Genomic DNA, 26,732 nt, shown 5'->3' on the forward strand with positions numbered 1-26,732 from the left:
AAGTATTGCACATGAAGTTAAAATTCTGAATAAACATTTATGACATACAAACAAAATAAGTTCCTATTAAATAAAATTAATTAATAATAAGTAAGTTATAACTATTTAATTTGTAATGTGTAAAGTACATTTTACATGTCTTAATTATACAAATTAGTCACATACATTATTACTTATAATTATAAAAATATTCAATGATTCAGTATAACAATACTAAATATCATAAAAATTCAAATATTATAAAAATTGAAAATAATGAATTAACTGAACAATTTGTGATCTTATTTTAACAATTAAATCTAATCCAAAAATTTGGAAACCTTTGGATATACAAAAAAAATTCTAATTAAGACTTAATTTATTACAATATTATTAATACAATTCTAAATTACTTTCATTATTTTTACTTAATGTAGAATAATATTGATGATTTAGAGCAGCAGTTCTCAACCTTTTTAAATCTGCGATCCCCTTTAATGTCACCAAAATATCTAACGACCCTTTTGTAATGTAAACATTAAAAAGTTGTTACAAACTATTATTGTATTAATTTGTTATGCATTTTACAAAAAAAAGGTTAGATTTTATACCTTTGAATATTTTTAATTTTATGATTTGCTGTTGTTGATGAGAAATTTTGAAGTAAAAAAAATTTTGTTTTATTATTACATGAATTGTGGCGATACTAAAAAAATTGATGGTGACCCTCCCCCATTGGTGGAAAATTGCTGGTTTAAAGTTTAAACGTTTAGAGACTTGGGTTGTAATTAAAACAAAATTGTTTCATAAATAATTTATCATAGGCTTAATTTATTAATTACATACTACATTAACAGCCGTGTTCTATACTGTTAATATTAAAAAAAAAAAAAATACAATTCTTATAAAAATTAATATTTACATTATGTAATAATATTTAGGTTTATGTCAATATTTAATTAATTTCACTATTCAATAACAATAATAATTAATTCATAAATTGTTAAATATTTAAATGTTTTTCAAAACATCATTGATAAGTAAGTATTACCTACAGGGGTGTTCCCATAGGGTATACTACATATACGCCGTATACTCTTAAGATTTTTATTCAATAGTATGGGTAACTGCGTATACCCATAATACATGCGTATTTGATGATATAGTATACTCTCAAAAAATTCATGGGAACACCACTGATTACCTAGTACAGTGGTACATTTTAAACTAATTAATTTTTTTCTGGAGGGGGGGCTGGGCCTTCTGTAAATAAACCACTAAGTAGGTATCATAGGTATTGTTATATTATTTGATATTATTTTATGCTAAATAAAAATCTGATTAATAATGTTGTATTGTTGTTGATACCTGTCTAGTATGACATTTCATTAGGTTAAAATTACAGAAACTAAATATACAGATGAAGTTGGTAAATTAAAAAAGAACACCACAAGTCCACAATTGCCTAGGTACCTACTGTTTTGAAATAATTTTTACTGAGTCTTTAGTATACTAAAAATAAATTGTTAAACATAGGCGTGACCTTCATGATAGAGGAATCCAATGAAAAATGTTTAAGCACATTAGGGAAACTTATGGATCTATGACCTCAAAATTCGTTTTTTACAAATAAATAAAAATACTAAATAGTAAATAGTATTAGTATCTATAATAAGTACTTATTATAGAAATATTAAGAAATATTATATGTCTATGGTAAATACCCTACCGAACAGGGGTTATAGGAGGGGGTCTTTGTTTGATTTATATATTTATAGCTTATCCCAAGCTAAAAACTTAATATGTGGTTATAGAAGTCTTGAACTTGATAAATATTTTTATTTTTTTATTTTATTTTTTTTATTTTTTATTTTATTATTTTATTTTTTTAGCAGTTAAAAATGTTTTGAACCAAATTAACCAATTATGAGTTTGTCATAAGGTGAGATCTGCAAGACCAAAATGTCTTTACGATCAATTATTCAATAAGTAGTCAATTCTTTTACGATAATATACGATGTAGTGCAACACAGACTTGCTACATGTAGCAGTGTTGATACTATTTAACACTGCAGTGTTGTCTTCGATGAGAAAAGGCATACCTAAATACATTATATAGCTCTCTAAACATTTTGTTAGTTTCTATTTTACTCATTTTTATGTAACTTTTGCATAATAATATATTTTTTGTTAATATGTAATTATAAATTATTTGCAAAGATTGAGTTCAAACTTTAAGCTTTTTGTCCCTTCTACTAGTTCTACTTACTAATTGGTCTAACTGGTCTAAGGATAGCCACGATTTCTCCTGGGGTCACGCCTATGTGTAAAAATGTATTATGTTCACGTAATTTCAAAAAGCTTTGCCGAACTAACACATAACATATATTGTGCCTGTAGATTTATTTGCTTAAAAATTATAATACTATTTAAAGCGTCCGCTTATAGACTTATAGTATAATATTATGATATCGTTCGTACGACCACCCTGTATACAATCCGTGTCGATGCGAACTGAATCATATTACAATAATATGCCATTACTATATTATAATATTATTTACATGTGACACCCGTGCACGTATGACACGTTCCGCACGATGGCCGCAGCCGTAGTCAGAAAGTTCCATCGCGCGCCGTTGGCCACCCCAGGGTACGGCGCGCCGATGAACGCAGCCGCGGCCGCTGCTGCCGTCGACGTCAGCGGTGCGGTGGCTGACGCTTCCGCGGCCGCCTGGATGTCTGAGTCCGCGGTCGCCGACGCCGCTGACGACGGTACGTACACTCTGTGCTCTTGCCGATTATGGTGCGATTCCACCGAGTGCAGTCTGTGCTGTTGCTTGTGGTGCTGACCGTACTCGGCGGCGGCAGCGGCCGACGTGTCCGACTGCGGTTCAACCGACTGTTGGCGCAGTTGATCAAGACGCAACTGGTTCTGACGCTTCCACTTCGTTCTATACCAAACACACATACGACGTGTCATTATTTAATTTTATATCTTATTTTTATTGATTTTTATGTGCGTAAACTGCAAGATTTTACCTGTAAAGGTAGAAATAAGTATAATAACATTATAACAGGCAATTTTTTGGGGTTATGCTATTAAGTCCTACGCATGACATTAATTTAAAAGAACGCGGGGAGTAACTAACAACCAACTATACCTACTTAATAACTGCATATAATTGATATAAATAATTATTTATATTATATTTTAACCATAATTTAAATTTAATATCTATCCCTTTATTTTATCTGTTCAAACCAACAAATTTACTTAATTTTTTTAATTTTACAATTATGAACGGTAAGTGTGTGGTTATGACGACCGCCGAATGGTCTAGTAGGTACTCGGGTTATGCATATTATCGGCGGTCCGGCGGTCGCCATAACCACGCGTACATTTTCAAAAGAAGGTCGTCGTTCAAATCCGCATATTCTTTTCAAAATCAAACCGTTCAACACTGCACACACTTACATGTATCAACAACGCACACGTTTATCTAAAAATAAATTTTCAAGATTATTCTCCCCTGAACTATGTGGAATAATATGGTGATATTACTGTATTATTTGTTTTCCCTTCCGATCCATGATTAGGTAATATAGCAAATTTATATTCAGCCGAACAATTTTGAGTTATTAGCTTCAGTACTAGAGTGAATTGACCTATTACCATTTATTAAACTTAAAGTTATGAAAATTTTATGTATCTATTGTACAAGCTTTGTATGCATAGGTATGTATACGTTATATTTTAATATTAAAGTGAAGAAATTAAAGTTTAAGTTTAATTTATGAGAATTTTTATATAAAAAATTACAAATTTACAGTTTTGTAATAATTTGTATCAAAATTATATATAGATTAAATCTTCTTATATTATTTTAAAAATCATTCAATTCAATCTCAATGTTATGTATTGGTTGAGAAATAGTGTACAGCGAAATATATCAATATCAGACGGGGAAGTGTTCTTATACCAAAATGTACATACACAAGTACATAACCCGTTTTTGAATCTTATCCGTAACATCGATACAGATTATCAAATACCCAGTGAAATATATATATATTTAACATACATATTTCTAAATAGTGAATACAATACCACTATAGTTATATACGCAATGAGGTATATATAGAGGAAAACCTAAAAAATATTTTACTCATATTATAATTGACGTTATTATATATATTATAATAATTAATAAACAAGTATTATATTAATTTATAAGTTACTACAATACCTATTATCATTTAATTTTAACTACAAATATATACTTTTAAATTTTGAGTATATAAGATGATGTACCCATTTTAGGGGAAAATATGTATATATAGACACCAGTTACCTTTGTTAATTGTTTGATTTATGTACGTGTGTGTAAAAATAATGTGCAAATTGTGTCAATATAAAATAGAGATTGTGTACAAACAAAAAATAATATTTTGATGGTTATTTATACAGACCTTCGATTTTGGTACCATGTTTTGACCTGAGTTTCTGACAAATTCAACGCTTCAGCCACGTCGCTGCGATCGGCTACGGACAAATACTTCTGGGAACGAAACTTGCGTTCGAGATAAGCTAGTTGGGCGTGGGTGAACGCTGTTCTCCTGCGTCTGACCTTCCGGCCGCACGATTTCCCGGCCAACATGTCTTGGTGTTGTTGGTAGTGGTGGTGGTGGTGTTTTTGCACCAACAACGGTAGTGCGGAAAAATTACTGACTGTTAGCGTACGGTCATCCATGTCGGCTGTGCCTTCGTCGCTGGACATATCTTATAATAGGTAACAAAATACTTTTTTATACTTGGGTGTTTTTGACAATGTATGTATATGTATATTATAGGTTTGAGGTACATTTTGATACCCGATAGCCTAATAAAAAAACAGTAAAAGATTGTAGGCTACTATATTATAAATAAACATTACAATATGGCATCTTATTGCATCTAATATTATAAGAGATTAAATATTTTTGATTTTTAATGAATTTACACAACTTTTATCATAATGTTATACAAAAGTCATTAAACTTCTAAAAGTTAATTATTATGCGTGTAGATTAAGTAGACTTTAGAGTTTAGAATTAATGTTATTCTAGATATTACTAACATATTTTTATCAATGTTTAAGAGCATCTATATTCTATTTAGCACCCTCGCTATGCAAGATAGTATTATGTTGACCAAATTTTAATGGAATGCAAAATAATTCAATCATACAGACATACAGTTGTCCTGAAAATTTATTTTCCACGTTGAATGCAATCAGGTCAAAACAAGAAAAATTAAGCTTCTTCATTTTGCTAAATCATTAAAAGTTACATAACATATACCTGCTATTTAAAAATTATTCAATGACAAACAATAACAATAATTATTTAATAAATATAATGCAATGATAAGTGTAGTGCACTAAAGATGAAAATTTAAAAAGAGATAATTCAAAATGTACATAAATATTTTTAAATATTGTCATATGTTTATATATTTTTTAAACAAATCTCATTCACCCGACACTCTGACTATAGCCTGAAAAAAAACGATTGTATTCATTGGCTCGGGAATTTTTTTTTTTGAAAATGAACATTACATTTTGGCTCCAGGCTCAAAAAAGGTTTGCTACCCCTGTTATATAATATACCTTACAAAAAATTAATATGTAAATTAAATTAATCAATGATCGATTGATTTTAAAATTGATTACTTAGGTACGTGGTACATACTTGTAGGTATTAAAATTGTGTTTAAATATGTTGAAACGACAAAACAATTCAAAAATAAAAAAATTGATAAATTTTATCACACTCAGTATTGTGTTAATATATTTTTTAAATTAATTGATTTTAGGTTAAAATATAATGTAAAATAATCTTTATTTTAATAATATTAATTATAACGCAAAATAAATTATAAATATTATATATTATATATATTATATGTAATATATATTCTTTAAAGTTTACTTATATATGTAGCAAATTAGTTTATACCATATTATATGCATATATGTTTATAATATGCATTATAAATTATAATGATTATAGATAATAGTCTATATAATAATTTCTAAAGTAGACAATAACGTTGTGTCATAATATATGTTATTTAATTGTACATTTTACAAATATAATAATAATAGTGACTGTTAAATTGTGTAAAACTACTTGTATAAATATATACAATAATAATTCAGCTAGTAAAAAAATATACATCGTATATTATACAATAAAGCTCAACGATCTATAGTCTACATATTAGTAACTAATATGTGTATACTTTTATAAGATTAGAAAAACATTGGCAATCACATATTTATCAACAATATACCTACCCTATCCCTATATCTACGTGGGTACTAGTAGTTTAAGTCTATTATCGCATTTGTCATGATTTTTGGGGTAAACTTTTATTTATGTATAATTGCGAATATTTATGCGTAGTACCCTTGTCCTATTTAATGAAACGTATTTCAAATCATTATCAATCAGAAAAAAAACACGGCCAAATCAAACGTGGAGGGGAGTTGTTTTAAGTCTTTTCATACTGCCCAGCATGAGGTATTCGTAGATAAAAGGACGCAATTACTGTCGTGATAATTCAATGGTCCGTCGCATGTGGCGACCCCTCTTGAGCACGTCCGATTCTCCAAAACCACTCATATACTTACACGGGGGTGTACGGGTGTATATCAGACTTTCTCTAACACGACCGCCAGACAATTTTAATCTAACAACCGTATAGTATGCTGTATAGTATCCTAAGCGTTTTATTTAGAGCCCAATTAAAAAAAAGTGTATAAAGTTATAAACTCGGTTCGTAACTTATATTATTTTTATAATTGAAAATTGTCGACCTTTTGTTTACATCCTAAGTTAACGTATTTTATAAAACGATGAACTTTTTATTAATATAACATCTTCATACTGTATAACAACTTCTATATACTGCAGCAGATTATTTATACTAGTTTGAATAAAACATTAAGTCAATTACGAAAGTAATACAAATGTAATTATATTTGTCTGTGAAAATTAATTAATTAATTAAATTGCTTAAACCAAAATTGAATAATTAAAATATTTATAATATATTTAAATTATATAAATTAATGTAGATACATTTAAATATAAAATCTACTTTAAATATATTCAATTATAAATCAATTCATTTTGAAAGAAATTCCTAATAAACTTTTAAAATTATGTTTGACGAATTTTCGTAATTTATATTAGATATACGACGTTGTTTTAATTATTATTAAAATGTATTCAAGTTCAATAGTTCAAATGAAGTAGTATGCATGTTAATTGTGAGTATTTTTAGTATATTAGTTTTTATTTACTAACAATGGATGAACCATTATTAATGGTCCATTATACATTTTAACTGTTGAGAATGGTAAAATATTAGTATTTTAGATCATAAGAATTCTAGAAAAAGTAGAAATTTAGTATTAGTGACTTTTTAAAAATAAAATCTTATAATATTTATTTAAAATTCTTTTATCTTGAGTAAATGTATATATAAATTATAAGTATGAACTTCTACAGTTCTACTTTACTTTAATGTCAAGAAATCAATAAAATATTCAGATTATGGTTCTATCGTTAAGTCTCAAGTACACTTACCTTATATATTAAATTATTAAAAGCTTATTTTACCTTTTAAAAGTAAAGTATACAGTATTTTAAGTACCGAGAACACGATTTGATATATATATATATATATTGAAGTTGTTTATTGAAAACAAACTAATTTACACCATTAATACAAACTACATCACCGCATAAATAAATAATAATGCACAAACTAACATCACAATTAGTATACATTTAAAAAAGGACCGTGAATTAAATTGAAAAACTATCCTTGTAATCTACTAAAATATACGATATGCCAGAAAAGACAGTGAAATTAAAGATAGTTTAAATGTTCATACGAATGACATGTGATTAGTATGAAAGATGATAAAAGTAAAAAGAGAAAAAAGCAATTAAAATAAGACAACTTTTCCAATTGAAATAGAAAAATAAGATTTAAAAAATGAAAAGCTTTTTTTTTTACAATTAAAGATTAAGTATGAACACTATCAGAAAACTTTACTATACTGTCTATACTCGCATTAATTTAATAATGAATGTTTAGTTTATATTAGTATTTAATATTAGCATAAGTTATTAAATCCTGTTAAACAACACTATAGAAATATAAAATTCATGAATAGGTTTTAAATAAAATTCGAATATTATTTATTTAATATAAATTATACTTTAAATTTTAATATATACAATATAAATTAATTAATACAATTATAGTGAAATATATAACAATTTATAAAATAATAAGTTATAAATATTTTATGTTAAAACATATTAATGAAAAAATAACAATTTTTTAGTAAATAAAGTTTGATACCATAACTTCACTGTAATTATTCAGACATAAAAATTAACCCATATTAAAAGTCCTTATAAATAACCAACCATAGAAATAAAATCTATGATTTTACTACCTATAATGAAATAATATAAGTATTATTGTTTATTGATTTATATTTCTGAGTTTCTGACAGGATTAAATTGAGTACTAAAATGGGGACTAGTCTATTTTTATACGTTTTAGCTTATCATTCTTCGAATACCAAATATTAGATATCTACATATATATATATAAATTTATTATTTGTTATAATCGGATAATCCACTAAATGATTTATAGGTATTAGTTATTTTATTTATATATGTATCTATTGATATTTTCTATATTTTATTTTAAAATAGTTATAATTTATAAGGGTACTTTTTTAACCATATTTTAACTACAATTTCCTGAAAATATATAATACATACGTAACATAATATATTTATATGTGAAAAATAATATTTTTTCCCCATTAAGGTAGTAACAAATATTACATATCAAGATAAACATGTTTGATGAATGGAGCGATCCATGGATGACACATCCTATAATTTATTTTAACTTAATTTTGTTATTTAAATCGTATAGAAGATCATTATCGAATAGGTTGAGTATTGGCCCACTGAATCTTAGAAATTTTACTATAGCCCAAAACATATTAAAATTTCTTAGAACAATCAAGTTTAACACTTAATTTTTCGAAATAAAGTCTTACTCACCTAATTAAATTCGGTAACTTGCTGATTCTATCCGAGCCTATAGATAATTAACAGATCACTCGGTAATGGTGCTTCAAGTACCATAAGGGATGATCAGGTATATTATAATGCCAGAGATCAGATTCCAGATTAGAGGATTTGTATAAGAACATAAGTGATGGTTATGAATTTTTTTTACATAAGATCTTGACTTCATAGTTTATTGATTTTATTTTTAAATTTGTATGTAGTGTATAGTTGAACACGTGTCACTAGGGGAAGAGCATTTATTAATTTTCTGAAGGCAATATTTTGGAAGGTTTGAATCTTATTAGTTATTAATATTTTATTTTTTTACACTACTCCACAACTAAAGTCCGTATGTCTATAGAGTGTTTTTAGTAGTTTTATATTTAAGAAGTTTGATTCCCATGGAAATGTATTTATTCAGTAGTAAAAGTATGAAAAAGTGGGCGCAAAATTTTGCTTTGAAAGTAATATTTTTATTCTACCTTCAAAACCATATTTTTTCATTATACATTTTGAAATGTGTATGATTTTATTTATATATATACACACTACGTGTGAATTTAATGGCAAAATTATGAAAATATCATAAGGAAAATGTCATCAGTGTTCCATTAATTGTTGTTATTAACACGTACATTTATCATTTTTTAATTGGCAAAAAGGCGCTTTTTCTAAGATTGCCAGGGGCGCCAATTATCTCAAATAATAGTTTTAAGAATGCATATCAGATCATTTAAAGCTAGTATTTTAGTACTGATATTATAGTGGGCCCACGATATACGATATAGACCACGATATTTAACTGCGAAAGAGTGGGAAAAATGGGAATACTATGTAATAAAGAAATATTAGGACTAAGAAAAGGTTATTATGAGGATAAAGGGATATTTTATGAATAGATTTATATTGTTAAACTTTAAAACGCCTATTACTAAACCAATTTTTCATACGAACAGAAAAATAATGTAAATATTAAAATATATACAATATATATTAAGTGGAATATTAGTATATAATATAGTAAATATATTTTTAGAGATTAAATGTTAATATGGACAATTTTGGTCTATGAATATGAATCCAGATTTGTCATGACCTATGTAGAAAGTTAAAATGTATTTCAATTGGTTGAAAAACTATTTGAAACTTTGCAATCGTAGGTATTTTAAGCAAATGGATATACGTATGTAATTATTTGCATGAAAATATTTTTTGCGCAATTATGCTCTAGTTACATTCGAACTATATGTACCTATTAGGCATTAACGTATTGCGTATATTTAATTAAATAATGACAGTATGTAAAATTCTATACTTAATATATTGATTCAATGGGAATTATTCCACCTCTTATATTAAGTAATATACTAATATCTTAACAATATTTAAACTATAATTTCACTATAAGTAACCTTACAGTTATTATTATGAAGCATCCATTTTATTTAACTGATATTCTGAAATGGGTAACATGGGATATAATATCCAATTAAATAAATATCTACTGCATTAATTTTATTAATTCGTTAGTCCACTAAATATAGAGCTTCTTTATCTTGGACGTCATTTTAAACTTTAATAAAGAGGGGCTAAGGGCCAAATTTTCTAATTCGAAAAATAATTATAATTATATATAGTTGTAGCTATATAGGTATATTTTCTGCTATGTAAAACAGATACATTTTCCCGTTATCTTTTTATGCTCAGTTTTAAAAAGTAAAAAAATTAAGGTTTTATGACGTCATCTAGGCGCTATATGAAAATAAAATATTACTAAATAATACTTCTTTTTAAATGTGTTATATTCAAAAATAATTATATTATATCCTATATACTGATTATAGGTACGTAATTCTAATGATTAAAATATAGGTACATGTTATGATTACATTTTTCTATGAATACTCGTAGATGGCAGTTTCTTAGTTATTATATAAGGCGTTTTTCCGATAAGACTTAAATTAATGTAAAAAATAAAAAATTCGCATCGAGTAGGTATATGAATATACACGAATAAGAATTTAACTGATTTCATACTTTATTATATATACACGATTATGTTATATGCATCACGCGTGAGAATAATAATAAACATTAGCTTACCAGATGATTTTGAAGTTTGTAAGACGTCTCCGATCAAATCTCTGATGAGAAACGAAGGTTTTGGGCACTCCATGATGACGTGTTTTTATTTGTTTCGCTACAGCTGCAGTATATATATATATATAAAGTCGAGGTGTACTTTTGATATTCTAGTTTCGTATATCTATATATTATACATAATTATCTATTTTAAGCACACACGCGTGTATAATTGATACTGCGTAGAAAATACGCAGCAAAGTTCAAGAGTAATATATACTTCCGGGACGTATTATACGATGCGATATTGCCGGCTGTACCGCGACGGAAGTTAGTTTTCTGCACTACGTATACAATATAATATGTACAGGACGTGGCCGGTTATACCGCGGTATTATATATGCGATATTTTGTAAAATTTTATGTGATGTTTAAGGGCTTAGGTAGTGCCCGTGAGGTTGTACTTCTGAGTGTAATAATACAATTTATACCGGTAAGTACTGCGCGTCGTCGTCGACTGCATCAGCGTCCTTGGAAACGTTCGACGAAAAGCTGTTTTGTGGTGTGGCGGAGAGCGCCCGCGCGCGGTTGATTAAACGCGTTCGCGGCGAGGAGTCGTCAGGAGGAGCCTATCGGGGTGACACATCACGCGGTTCGCACAAGCAGCACACCCCGCACCGACGACGTGATAAATGTATATACTTATATATGCATAGTATAACCGACGTTTTTCGCCGTCGCCGGACGAGTATTTTCCCGCTCGTGTTTATAATACAACATAATATTATTATGTTAGACACTTGTACGTATATATACCTATTATACGCTCACGTCAATATGTTGTGCGCGTGTGCGTGCGTATTATTACGCCATGAAGCATAATTTGTGCAACGGCCGGCGGTCCACCCTCTCGTCTCGCCATCAAGTGGTATACCGTGCACAGTCGTGTGGCGGGAGGGTAGTCGTTTACGCGCGCCTGCGGTTGGCCGGTCCGCGTTTTCCGGAGCCCGGCCCTCCGTTGGACCGCCGTCCCCGTTAAAAACGAAAATATGCGCACCGCGCGCCGTGTACCTATATATTATAATAATATCGTCGCTTATGAGTAACGATATAAGTATCACGGTCAATCTCAGTTTTACTAAAAAGCCGTGTTGTCGCTACGAATATTGAAATTTATGTATTGCATCCCCGTGGACAATTAACAATTGTTAACTCAATATAACACATATACCTACTGCATTTTCTGAAAAGTTGATTTTTTTTATCATACATTAACGATATTTGCCTCAGTAGTGTAATATTTTAATCTAATAAGTAGGTCATGATGACATTTTGATTTTCAAAACGAATATGTGATTATAACCTAGAAATTTAATAATTGGTGTAGTACGATTGCAAAAAAATAAATAGATCATAATATAACGAGTACGGTAGGTTGCTTATATGTCAACTTAACATACTTATTATACAGTAATAGTTTTTTTGCAAAGTATATACAGATTAATTCACAAAGCATCATGTTCATTTCTAATTTTTCTTTAAATATTAAGTTTTCAAATTTTGATTTTTAGAATTTTGAATTATACCCAAGGATCATATTTTCAATTATTTAAATAAGTTTTTATATAATTTAACAAATGTATTAGGACTTTCAAATGAGGATCTTAAATTTCTTTACTGTAAATTGTTAGGCCAATGATTTGTTTGAAAATGTTGATGCATTTAAATCGAAAATTGGAAGTTTCTGAGTTATTAAAATGTCATAATTATAAAAGTCCTTAAAATTGAGTCTACAAAAATATAATATAAAATAAATTTTAATTATTAAATGATGAGAAACCAATATTAATTATTTATACAAAAAGTTTTAATTCATCGTACCTATAGTAGTCCTTATATGTTCCAATTTCATTAATGTTGACATATTATTATTAATACCTATATAAAACTAAAAAACTCAAAAAACTATACTAATTAAAAAACATCATTTACTTATACGAACAATTTCGAAAAGATTAATTTGATCAATAATTTTTATATGAAAAAGGGGTAATTCTCTTTTGAAAAAAGAAGTTATGTAGTATAAAGCATGGCACAGATCCTTAATTTTTGTTAAATGAGATAAAAGTATTAGAAAATATGGTCGCTAAGTAAACAACATAAAATTCCAAAAAAATCAAAATTTGAATCAATTCTGCTAATGTCCCTTCTATATAATCGCTTGTGTATAGTATAGGTATATATATAGATAATTAAAACAGTTGTGATCGTAAATTTTGTCATTTATAGAGGTGAAGACTGGTGGGTAGTTAAGGGTATATGATATTTAAACATTTTTGATATTATCATTATTTTATATCATATTATTTTTATTACGATAAGAATGTGATGGATAACGACAGTCTTGTAAAAGATACTTTTAAAATTGTATTTAAATACAGATACAAGTACATCCATTCGGAAAGTATTTAAAATACATTTCAAATACTTTTTTTTTACTTTTCTACTAGTTAGCTTGCCAAATTAATGTTGTATTAACTAATTTAAAATTGTCATGTTACATTCAACTAGGTATTATTAGAACTTTTTGTACCACTTACTTAATTGTATACTAAAAAATGAAAATACTTATATAAAACTTGTTATATTATAGCAATTTTTTAATATTAGACAGTAGGTACATAATCAGTAATTGAACAATTATTAATGAAATATAAATAAGAAGAAGAGGATATAAAAAGCAATTAAAAAAACATTTTGTTGTATTTAAGTATATTTATATTTTATAATAATCACATTCACTATTCACAAATGAACGAGACATCAGCAATAGGGGACAGGGGTTCTCGACATTTATGAATGAAAAAAAAAAGACAAATAGTATAAACATTTTCAAAAAAAAAAAAAATATATGTGACGACTGATAAATAATTCGTTAATCAAAAGTATTTGTATAAAAGTATTTGATTTTCAAATACAAATACGTCCAAGACAATATTTAAAATACTTTACAAATGCTTATATTAAAAAGTATTTTAAATACATATACTCAAATACTTTACAAGACTGAATAACGAAATTTTATCAGAGACACCATCGAAAATCCCAGAGAATAGCGATAATGAAGACAAACCATAAAATTAGGAGGAGTCACTATATGTAACCAATAAACAAGCTTTATAAAAATTAAGTAATATTTTTGAGACTACTACAGGTATGAAAGATGGCGCTTTTTCTGCATTATCCAATTCGGAAGACATCGTAGAAGTCGGAAATAATAATAAACAATCGTTCATTGTGTGATTTATACAAAACTCCCCTTACAATAGCATAAATAATTATCCACTACTCCAAATACTCGACTTCACTTCTTCTGCCCCCAATCAAAACAACACCATCAATATTGTTAGTTTATTCAAACATTTTATATTATATTTTATAAATCATTTAAAATGTTAAAAATATTATAAAATATGTAATAAAAACCAACAACTCTTGTCTCTTTATAAAATATGCATTTATAGAAAAAAAACTAAAATATAAATAATGATTATTTGTAAATATCAAATCCAGATATCTCCACCAAACTATAATATGAATTGAACGAAATAATACGATTTCTCTTTTTAATTTCTGAACAAATATTCAAATGCCTGATTCATGAGTATATAAATATAATATAAATTATAAAATATTTAACTCGTTTAATATCTTTATATATATTAGGTACATCAAAACATTTAGATATGTAAATTGTATCTATATAATATAATTATTAAATAAATCGTATGTATTGTCCAGATATTTAAATTCTGAATAAAAAAACGCTATACCAATACCATCCCATATGACTGCAAGAGCTTAGAATTTAAAATAATTTATACTAAATAACAACTGTAATTATGTAATTAATATTTTTAATTTAAATTGTTATTATATATTCAAAAAATTTTCCAAAGAATAAAATATCTTTTACTTACGCGTTCACTTGTAAGTGTATATCATCTAGATTGATTATGTTTCAAGGCGAATATAAGATTAATAAATTGTTATGTAGGTAATGTAAAATGAAATAGTAAAAAAGATAATCAAATTAGTTTTTTTTTAAATTATAAACTATGGTATGTAAAATTTGATTTATTTTTATTTATTTATAATATTTAAAAAATTAATTAATGATTAAAAATATAATATTTTTATTATGATTAAATATAATGTTCTATAGAAATTTTCTGAATTTTCTAAATGTAATTATACACACATGCATTAACACAATAATTACTAGTAATAAAAAAAATGTACAATACATTATTGTTAAAGTATTATACTATTTATAATTATACTTAGTCTATTATAATCTACAGATGCTAAATGATTATTATTTCAAATTCTAATACAAATTCCATGTTATAATACAATTTTAATACACTATAGGTATCAAATACTTAATTATTTTCTCATTATTAATATTTTTTATTTTCAGTTACATAGTCAAATATATTGATTAGGTTAATATATTGATCAGTAATCGGCAATCGCTATAAACAATTAAACAGAATAAGTTTCGGTATAATAAATATAATCTCTAATTTCATAATATTATTCATATGTTACTGCTATTAATTATAATTATATTTTAACTTCGTAAAATTAACAGTCGGTAGCCTTTTGAGGCAGAAGAGTCAAAAATTACAATTTACATAATTTCCGAGTTTTTAGTCACAAAAAATGTCCTTTTCAATATTTTAGTATTTGCTTATATATAATTGATTTTAATTTAAAATAAACCTATTTATTCATGTAAAAACATACAAATATTTTTAACACAAAACATATTTAAATATTATAGCTATAATAATAAATAATTAATTCAATAATATAACTACAGTTATTGAATAATAAATAGTTACATGGTTACATTAATGGGAGCATTGGCTTTGCATACATTTGAAAAGTTTAGTTAAATCGAGCTCATCACTTGTTGTTATAAGTTTAAGTCCTATAGTATAGAGTCTATTCTATAAACTATAGGAGATTTAACTTCGGCAACAAATATTATATTTTTAACAATTTCGTTTTAGTTAGTATTCTGATATAAATGTATTAATTGCTATTATAGTTTTCAATTCAATTCAACATGATTTTAATTTTAAAAATATAATATATGTTTAAATGCTCTTATTTTTTTTCACATATCCTTATGTATATTAATATTATACAAATATACAACCTATTTGATTCATGTATGAACGTATTTAATTTTCAATTTAAATTTAAAATACATTTTTATAATCGTTGATAATAAATCACAGAGAAAAGCTGACATTAATTGAAATTTAATTAACGAAATTGAACACAAAAGTAGACAGCTCGTTATATTTGATCATCTGGCAAAATGCTATAACTTGTATGGAAAAATAAATTATAGGTCAGAGTACACAAAAAAAAAATGAAAAGAAAAAGAGGTACAAATAAATGAGAAGGGGATGCAAATAATATAAAGTATCCAAAGAGTCAAGATTCACCACAGAGTTTTTATTTTACATTTTTTCGTATTTTCATGAAATCGGTGCTATTATATAATGCGATTCATCCGGTGAAATATTATTTTGATGCTCGTTATTTTTTACGGCGTCATTCACTCAATCCAAAGATCATTCAACAAACGCGCAATTCTTTTGCCAAGTACTTTATACGCATGGGAAATCTCGGTGCTTTTATCATTCACTATAAAATATCAGTTTATTAAATTTTAAATAATTTTTGTTAATGTTAAGGTATATATAAATGAAACAGTATTCATACTTCCTCTATATTTATGGTTGTAAGAAAAATATATATTTAAAACAAAAATTAATTGGAAGTCAGAATTAAAGTACTTAGTATTTTAAAAATTTGCCAATACAATCTGGCATCTACTAAAGCAATATTGAAAATGATGTAATATTTGTATCGATAACGCTATAATAGTATAATATATTCCATATATATTTTCTAAATAAATGCTAACAATATTTATTTTATTTCAACCATTTTACAAAATGTAAAGTATACATTTTTCAATAATAAGACCAATACAAAGGATAAAAATGATAAAATGCTTAACTCGGTTGATATTGTCAATAGAAATAGCATAGTGTAAAAAAAGTTATAACCAATTTTATAAATTTGATCTAGCAGTATAGTCGATTAATAAATTATGAATATATCAATTTTGAACACATAATGTGTTTTTATAATTTTTTCATGTCTAAAAACTCTCCTCTGATCATTCATCACTTTGATGGAGGTTTCAGGTAGAAAATTGGCTCTAGTTGGTACTTTTAGGAGGTCAAAATTGAAAATGCTCAATACTTTTTAAAATAATTAAGCAAAACAAAAAAAAACTCGTTAATATTTTAATATAATTATTAAATTAGTTTAGTAAACAAAGTTAAGCCGTATATAATTATAATATCTTTTATTTTTTTATATTTTCGATAAAAAAATTTTCACTCAATCAAAGAGCTTAAATATAATATAAGATTCTTAAAAAAATTTTAATAATGAAATAAAAAAAAGAAATAGAGCATAAATTCAAAATGTTTTATGAGCGTTTGAATATAGTGTTTTGAAAAATTATTTTAAAATAATGAAAATTCGCAAATTATTTTGTTGTAAAAAATTCTCAATATTAATATTCATACCTAAAATATGAAAATGTACCTAATATAAGATTTTTCATAAGTTATTAAAAGTTAAAACTGGAATTAAAAAAAAAAAGTTAACCGTACTTGAGTTGTTACTTGTTATACTATTTTACTACTAATTATAACTATAATGATTACAGTATAGGTACTATGTAGTAGGTACCTAACTTATTTTGTATAATTAAATTATTCAAATTTCCTTATTGACTATTTTATATTACTAAATCTCTCTATTAATAAAAAAAAGTTATTTATATTTTTTATCTTGTGGGTTATATAATTTCCATGGCATTAAAAAGATGAATACAAATTAATTATAATTAATAATTAAATATAATTAAATCTCTTCGTTATTTAAAATACTTGTACATATTCTATCCATCGCACATATTAAATTTTTTCAATATTTTAGATTATAGATATTAAATTTCAAGATGCAAATGGAGGTGATCCTTGAATCGCTAAGGCAAGGCCCGAAAAGCGTGAAAAAGCCTTAGTCCATAGTCCATAGTTTTTTGTAATTTAAAAATAAAGGATTTCTTCTATTGGTTTTAGATTATAAGCAGAGCGATAAATGCATTAATTCTACAATTATGTACTTTTTTTGTGATTGAGTACACGGTATAAGTGGTCGATAATAGCTTCGATTTTCAAAAATGGGGAGGGTTTTGGATATTAAATTGTATTTTAGTTTGTACTTTAAAATAATAACAATAAATACTTGAAATTTTCTCAAAATGTTTATATTATCATTTTCATTATCAATAACATTTACAAATTTTTCAACTGTTTTTGAGTTATTTATAAACATGAGAAATTTTCATTTTTTTTTTTATAAATATGGATAAAAATTATTTGCTGGGTTATGACTCAGAAAAATTAATACAAGATTCAGTTAAATATCTTTATACAAATATTAAAGATACATAAACACAATTTTTTTTATAGACATTTTAACTTTTAAGTTATAATTTAAACGAAATTACTTATATAAATGATAAATTTAAAAACATTATTCGTGATATGGTAACTTAAACTTTTATATATTTGATATTATTATTAATTGTACTATGAACAATAATATTTTTAATTTATTTTAAAATACCATTTATTTATTAGTACTTTAAATATATTTTTACAGTTAACAGTATTTAATAAACGCTATAAATAGAAAGATGTTATTACTCGTACATCAAAATAACATTATCATTTGGTAATTATTAATTGGTGATAGACCGTTTCCGCTCAGAATCGTTTTTCGCATACGATGATATATCATATTGAATTTAAATTTAACAGATACAGTCGATACAGATCTATAAATAGTGACCCACTCAGTACTTAATGTATAGCAGAGCAGTTTCCACTTACCTACCTTTTTTTCTAATTCAAAAAGATTACTGTAAGAATTAAGCATATTATACAAAGAAAAATATAGAATAATAAAAAATTATTGATCTATTTTGTCTTACCTAGTTTATAGTATACTTTTACTTTTTTCTCCAAATACCTGAAATACCAACACTACAGCTATTTCCAATTCCTTATTAGTAAATATATATTATTAATTCAAAACTTATAAGTATTTATTCTCAACAAGTATCTATACTATGTGACTATGTCTTGTCTTCTCCCTTACATTCAGGGCTTTGCACCCGAATTATTTATTAATTTTCGGGTTTCGGATCTTCAAACACAGGAATAATAAATTTAAACAAACATTGTATTACAATGCATAACATTTGTAGACCAAATTTGGTTTATTTTTTGGATTTTAGTTTCAAGAAAAAAGTATTAAATTTTCCTATAGTTGATTATAAAATGTTTCCTGTAAATAGTATTATTAATGTTAAACTGTCTTCAAAATAGAACTAACCCTAAGAAATACATATGAATTGATATATCACATGGAGATTGTAAAAAACAAACAAAATTATTTGGGTTTTAGTTAGTTCAGGTGTTTGAAAGAAAAAATCATTCGGGTTAATCTAATTCTTAACAAATAGAATTTTTAGAACTAAAGATTATTTTAAAATAATAGAGCTTTAATAATTTATATATAGAAAATGTAAAATTAAAGTAATCATTTTACTATTTAGTGTCTTAGTGATTATACATATATGTATATATATACATTATATTAATAATAGTATTATACTATTATAGTATTATTTATTTATAAAAATTAACACCAAACAGTTAAAATTTTACTATTAAAATTAGTTAAAAAATGGTTACTATGAAAATATGAATACATTTTAAATTATTATTACAATTTACAATAAAGATTATTATTGGCTTAGCTATCATCATTATGAAAGGAACATTTACTTTCTATTTTTTTTTATTCTTATTAGTTATTGTGAGTTATGTCTATTATTTCTAATATAAATATTTATTTACATCTTACTATTCTATAGATATAAATTATAATTGAAAAAACATTACTATTTGTTCGCCATTTTTTTTTTATAAAATGCTTTATTCGTTTATTTGAAATCGCACACATTACAAGCTATTTTGTTGCTAGTCTACGCACGTAGATACCTATATTTACATTCATTATTATTAAATATTATATTCTGTGTACTTTTTAACGGTGACACTGTAAGAATACATTACCGGACGTCATATTATATACGAGTGCAATGTGTACATTTATAATGTATACGAGTCACTTGACTTTTTTTATTTCCGAAACCGGCATCAGTGAAAAGTTAAGCAACACAACGGGGGTAGTAAAAAGGGAAAAATAAAAAAGCACGCGGGAACATGTATATATATTATATCATTGAGGGTGAGTTTTCATCGACAAGTGGATGCTGACCACGATGGGGAGGATGGGGACGAGAATGACGTCTCCGCTGGGGGTTTGTCTTTATATTATTGTTGTATCACGTAATTATTAAAATACATGTATTCATAAAAATAATGTGTGTATTATGTACAAAACGCGCGATGCCGAGGGGCAACGGTACGCCACTCGCCGCCACAGGGATCCCGTTTTGGAATCGGCAAATAAAATAATGACCACTCCAGGCCGCTTTGTGCAGCGGTGTGTTGTGCGAATCGCTGCCGCTTATATTATTATATTCTTAGTTTTCAACGTGGAACGTGAGTGTGAGTGTGCGTGTATTATATGGTTATTATCACCACCACTGCAATCGCCGTTTGCAACAAAACCACTTAATGTTTATATACATAATTTACTTATTTGAATTTATATATTACGATGTAGTATATCACGTTGCAGGTCTTTATATTGTTAGCTGTGTGTGTCTGTGAAACGCGCATTTGTAAACATTAACAATAATGATTATAAAAAACACTGAAGAGTTAATATACAGGGTGATTCGCCAAATATGCTCACTCTCATTGTTCCATTTAGTCATTAATTTATTCAAATTCTGATTTTTGAAGTTTTTAAATAAATTTAAAGATCATATTTTTATATTTTCAAGATTTTATGGTAACACAAACTTCTGTTTTTCAAACGAAAAATCAATATTTTTCTGTTAACTATTTAATGAATAATTTTTTTTTAAATATTAATTTACTTAATTTAAAATTTGAAAAAGTAATTTTTTCAGTTATTAAATAATACAAATACATAGTATTATGAATAATTATAGTTCTCTAAAATAGGTTTACAAAAATATAAAATAAATGTATGGTAATTTATTACCTATACTTGGACCATTTTTATAAATCAATAATGATGATGGATTACAGTGCCGTAGCCAGGGGGGATTCCGGGGTCAAGCCTTCCCCCCCCCCAATGTCAGACGACAATAATTGTATTAATTTAATTAGTAATTATCGCTTGTGATGATAAAGCAACGTCGCTTTTATCACACTTAGAAATATTTTCAAAGTATAACAGCCCCATATATTGCAAACTTATTATCATAAATCTATATTATCCTAAATACAATCCTAAATACACAACGTTAAATAACAGAAAAACAAAAAAATCACAATTTTTGATTATGATAGGTAGATGCATAAAATTTTCAGAAAAATGATTAACTAAACAATTTGCAGCAGTTCTCATTTGAAAAACAGACGTTTGTATCACAACCAAATACTTTTGAGTAATACAAAAAACTAAAAAATTTCAAAATATAATTTTTAAGTGTATTTAAAAATTTCAAAAATTAGATTTTGAATAACTACATTATTGAAGAAGCAAAAGAGGTTAGGTGAATCACTCATATTATATTCACTACACAAATTGCTGAAAAAGTCTCATTATTTTAATGAAAATTAATTCTTATGCGTGACTTTTCTTTTTCAGATATTATATTGAACTATTGAAGGATAATATTACTATGACATTATCCTGTTAATTTTTTTACAATAATCAAGAGCATATAGGTAATAGCATAAAGTTTAGTTAAGCGAATAATTTCTACAAAACTGAAATTACTACAAAGTCAAAGAAATATTAAATTATAAAAATCTATTTATAATACAAAAAAATAATTTACGTACCTACTATTTAAATATATTCCTTTAATTTTTCTGTTTTCATAAATATTATCCTAATGAAACTATACTTACATTTTGATATCATATTCTAAATTTAAGTTTTAACTAATAATTATTATTTGTATCATTTTTAATTACATTTTTTATGTATTTAGTTGTTACTTTTTATTTCTTTAAGCATTTATTGAAGAATAAAAATGTTAATACATTTTTATATAATAAAGATAATATATTATTATAATAAATAAGTATAATATGGTTTATGGTTGAAATATTAACTATTAAGTATATTATAATTTGTAAAAACATAAAAGGCATTAAACGTAAAAAGAGTATTGTATCAATTCAGGAAATATTAAAGAAGTCACTCTGCTGTATAGTTTATGTTGTGAATTTCACAACAATTTAATAAATGTGTCAAATTTAAATTAATTGATGAATTATTGTATCTACATGATGAAAAACGATTCTTAGTGGATACGGTGTGTCAGCGTCTATATATTATATACAGATAATTTATTATAATTATGTATGTAGGTTGAACTAAATTGATTAAAAACAAAATGTTTATTTTATGTAGTAATTATTAAATTATTATTTCATATAGATTATAGATAATATTACTAGCTATTATTAATTTAAGTTAATTTCAACATACTGTATAATGGCAATATTGTTAATATGGTTAACAAGTGTTAATATAGTCTAGCTGTAATACAGGGGCGTCATTTGGGGTATTGCAGGGTATGCTTATGCATACCGAAGATTTATCAAGATCCAATTTGGCCTGACTATATTTTTCTGCGCCGGGCGAAAATTATTCTTTTTTTGTATATAATTGGTCTCAAGCATCGACATCTTTGGCTATAAGTTGTAGTAGGTGTTAATAAACACATTTTTTACATATTTAATGTATTTGACCAGGCACCGGCAACACGCGGCCCTCAGAACTTTTTGCTGTGGCCCGCCAATTATATTTTATGGTGTTTAAAATTTCAATTTTATATCTTAATTCTTAAATTGATATAAACAAAATTTAATCATGACTATTATATAACAATTTGCACATCTCATGAGATAAGCTATGAGCGAGAACGTATTCTAATCGTATATAATGTATATACCATAATATATTTATATAATAAATTATATTTTTTAATATTTTAATTTTGTATGCGGCCCTCAATGAAAAACTGAAAAAAAATATAGGCCGTGTAGGTGCAAAGGTTGCCGATCCTTGTATTTGACTATACAAATGCTGACTTTCTTCATACGGAATAATGTTTTTTTATTTTTCATACTGTCTATAAAATATAAATAATTAAATTTAAAATAAAATAATGTAGATAGGTATTAACCTGGGATTATTAGGTATATATACAATAATGATATTATATTAAAACATTATATTGATCTTATTAAATTTTTGAGGGTAGCGAGAAAAATTTTTTTTGTAATAACTATATTACGAGTATATTATAATATATTAGCCTGCTGGAAATTTTTTGGCCTGCTTTGTTGTTAGCATACCTTTTAAAAAGTTGAAATGACGCCCCTGCTGTAATATGACTTGGATAAGCGATAAGCTAACACATAGCCATAAATATAAAAACGATATTGTAAACTAATAAGTTATAAGTTATAACTAATATCCCACTTGATTGTTCTTACTCTGTAGTTTCAAGTTCTCTACTTTAGATCCAGCAATAATTGATTAATAATAAAAAATTTAAATGTTTTATTTTAATATTGTAGATAACTAGCCACTAGGTACATAATTCATGTAAGATTATAATAATTATATTAAGTTAATTTTTAATGAGTTGAATAATTAGTAGATACAAAATAAAACAACACAGATCTTAGTATTTAGAGGTAGGTATTTCAATAAACTTTTTAGATATTATTTTTCTTTTGATATAAATAATAATTTAAATTAAACTTATTAAAAATGTTTTAAAAAGTTATCGGCTACTATAAGTTATATAAATATCATGATATTTAAACGAACTAATAACACACAATTATTTTGCCGTTGGCTATTACTCGTATAATAAAAATAATAATTGTACAAAACTTCAAAAATATTAACATAGCATATTATATATATATAAGTATTTAAAATTTAATCATCTCAATACTGGAAAATTAACTGTTAATGATGTTTTTTTTTATACTCAATTCTTCATTTACCTTGAAAATTCTAAAGTTTATTTATGTGTTTATTCTTATTTCTACTCACTCATCAATTATATTATGTTAATTAGTTATACGGAACTGTCATTAAGTGAGATATAGTGATTTTGAAAAATTGTGTTACTATAAAGTTACATTATATACACAACAAATACGTCATGTAAAACATTTAATACTAATTTAAATTATATTATATTTTAATGTGAATTGTGAATGTTAGCAGCAAAAATAAATTATGATGATCGTAGAAGTAGTCTATGTGTTCTCGTGTTGAATATTGATAGAGATTCAGTTAATGATACTAGGAGTTTTGGACTTTTTTTGGCTTGTGCGTATAGGTGTGTTTAACATTTTGTTTAACAGCTAGTTTTTTTTTATTTTATTAATTATAAAGTTTTCCTGACAGTCGACATCATCTAAACTTAGGTGTAAAGAATTAAATTATTTTTTAACATTTCTAAATTAGATCACAATTCTGGTAGTTTAACAGCTAGTAAGCACATGCTTAATTTCCTGTCACTATAAATTTTTACTTGTAACTTAATTAATATGTTGTTTGTACGGATTCCAATTACAAATTAATTAAATGCAAAGCCATATTATAATATAAATGAATGATGTTGATCACTTTAATATAGTCTATAAATAATAAATGCACATTATTTGATTTAATAATTGTTCTTCGTAGTTCGTATATGTTACATATTAAATTCAATAACATTACGTTTTTTCCTTTGTATTCTTAAAAATAAAATAAAAGACTTTATATTTTATAAAGTAATAGGCACTTAGTAGTGTGGGACAATATTTACGTATATTTAATGTCAAGTACATTATATTACATATATTTAGGTACTTGGGTTGGTTGTAATTCTCAACGAAATTAATGACAAGGAAATATCATATATTTGTTATACATTTATATATATATATATATAACACTATATGCATGTGCACATTTTTTTCATAAACAAACACATTAATGACACGCACATATATTATAATGTTCATATAATCCTGATGCCAGGATCAGTTTGTTCATACCGGGGGCGGAACTACCAAGTACCTATATTGGTTCTATACAGTATACATAATAACATTATATATATATATATACCTACGCGGTCAGTGGGCGAGCGGCTATTAAGAGTGTTATTGTGCAAAGCACACAAATAAGCCCCTTCAACAGAGACATCAACTGTATACGCACACACACACACGCTCGCAGAGGATATTACAGCGTGTTCTTCCACCCGGGACACTTTATGCACATGATTAATTTCGGTGTATATACAATAATAAACACACGCGCGCGTATACGTTGCAGGAAAATCAACCGAGCCACGCGCACCCCGCCAAATATAATAGTAGCCAAATTGTACGTATTTGTATGTAAAACTGTTGCCAATGAATGAACACGCAGTCCGCCGTCCGTCGCCACTTGTAAGCCTATTATGACCAAATCACTTAACTCTATGACGTGTATACATGTGTATAGTGTAAATTATACAATAGCTATTTATTATTACGAGTGACGTGGTTTTATTTCACTCACAGTACATATTTTATATAATGGTACACCTCGTCGATGTTGTCTCTCTACAACATGATAATATATAATATATTAACAAAGGTACCTATATCAGTGACGTGTCAATCACTCCCCTTCGACCTCCGCAATCCCACGGGAGTTTGGCATTTTGTGTGTATTATATATTATAAATAATACAATTATTATTTTAATTAGCTTTAAATAAAATAAAATGTGAATATTGCTATTTAAAAAAATATTCAAGAAGTTGATTGATGTAGTACAGGGGAGAGGATGACTATCAAGAGTAGTATTCAAAAAAATTAGTGTCCTCCAACAGTTGAGTTTCAGGTATAATAGTGTCATAGTGTGGAACTCTATATTACTTAATAACGTATTTGATAGGGGTATTGGGGTAGATATTTCTTGTTCGACATCGACAGTAATATCATCATGCAGAGATCACTGAGAATTGTTGTACCAATTGTAATTATGAGTATAATAAACTTATTTAATGTTGCTTTTAATTAATCACTATAAATTATAGTCTATAGAAAAGTTGCATGCCCTATTAACTTGTATAAAAAAGCTATACCTGATATAAA

At 26.2% G+C, this 26,732-nt stretch overlaps 1 protein-coding gene across 3 annotated transcripts; it reads right to left on the minus strand.

The window, feature by feature from the left end:
- Positions 1-134: 134 nt before the first annotated feature.
- On the minus strand, positions 135-11,955 carry LOC132918058 (barH-like 2 homeobox protein). Of its 3 annotated transcripts, none has more exons than XR_009660373.1 (4): positions 11,242-11,955; positions 4,453-4,762; positions 1,184-2,933; positions 135-1,030 (listed from the first exon to the last, which is right to left on the minus strand). XR_009660373.1 is itself a non-coding variant. In XM_060979126.1 (4 exons), exons 2-4 carry the CDS (start codon positions 11,312-11,314, stop codon positions 2,540-2,542), a joined length of 777 nt encoding a protein of 258 aa, XP_060835109.1. In that variant the 5' UTR covers positions 11,315-11,404; positions 11,501-11,955; the 3' UTR covers positions 135-2,539. The 3 variants fall into 3 exon arrangements, 2 of the variants coding, with proteins under 2 accessions (XP_060835109.1, XP_060835108.1); XM_060979126.1 differs by having other exon boundaries at positions 135-2,933; positions 11,242-11,404; positions 11,501-11,955; XM_060979125.1 differs by having other exon boundaries at positions 135-2,933.
- Positions 11,956-26,732: the final 14,777 nt, after the last annotated feature.

This window comes from Rhopalosiphum padi, chromosome 1 (genome assembly GCF_020882245.1).
Source record: "Rhopalosiphum padi isolate XX-2018 chromosome 1, ASM2088224v1, whole genome shotgun sequence".
NCBI classification, from domain to species: domain Eukaryota; kingdom Metazoa; phylum Arthropoda; class Insecta; order Hemiptera; family Aphididae; genus Rhopalosiphum; species Rhopalosiphum padi.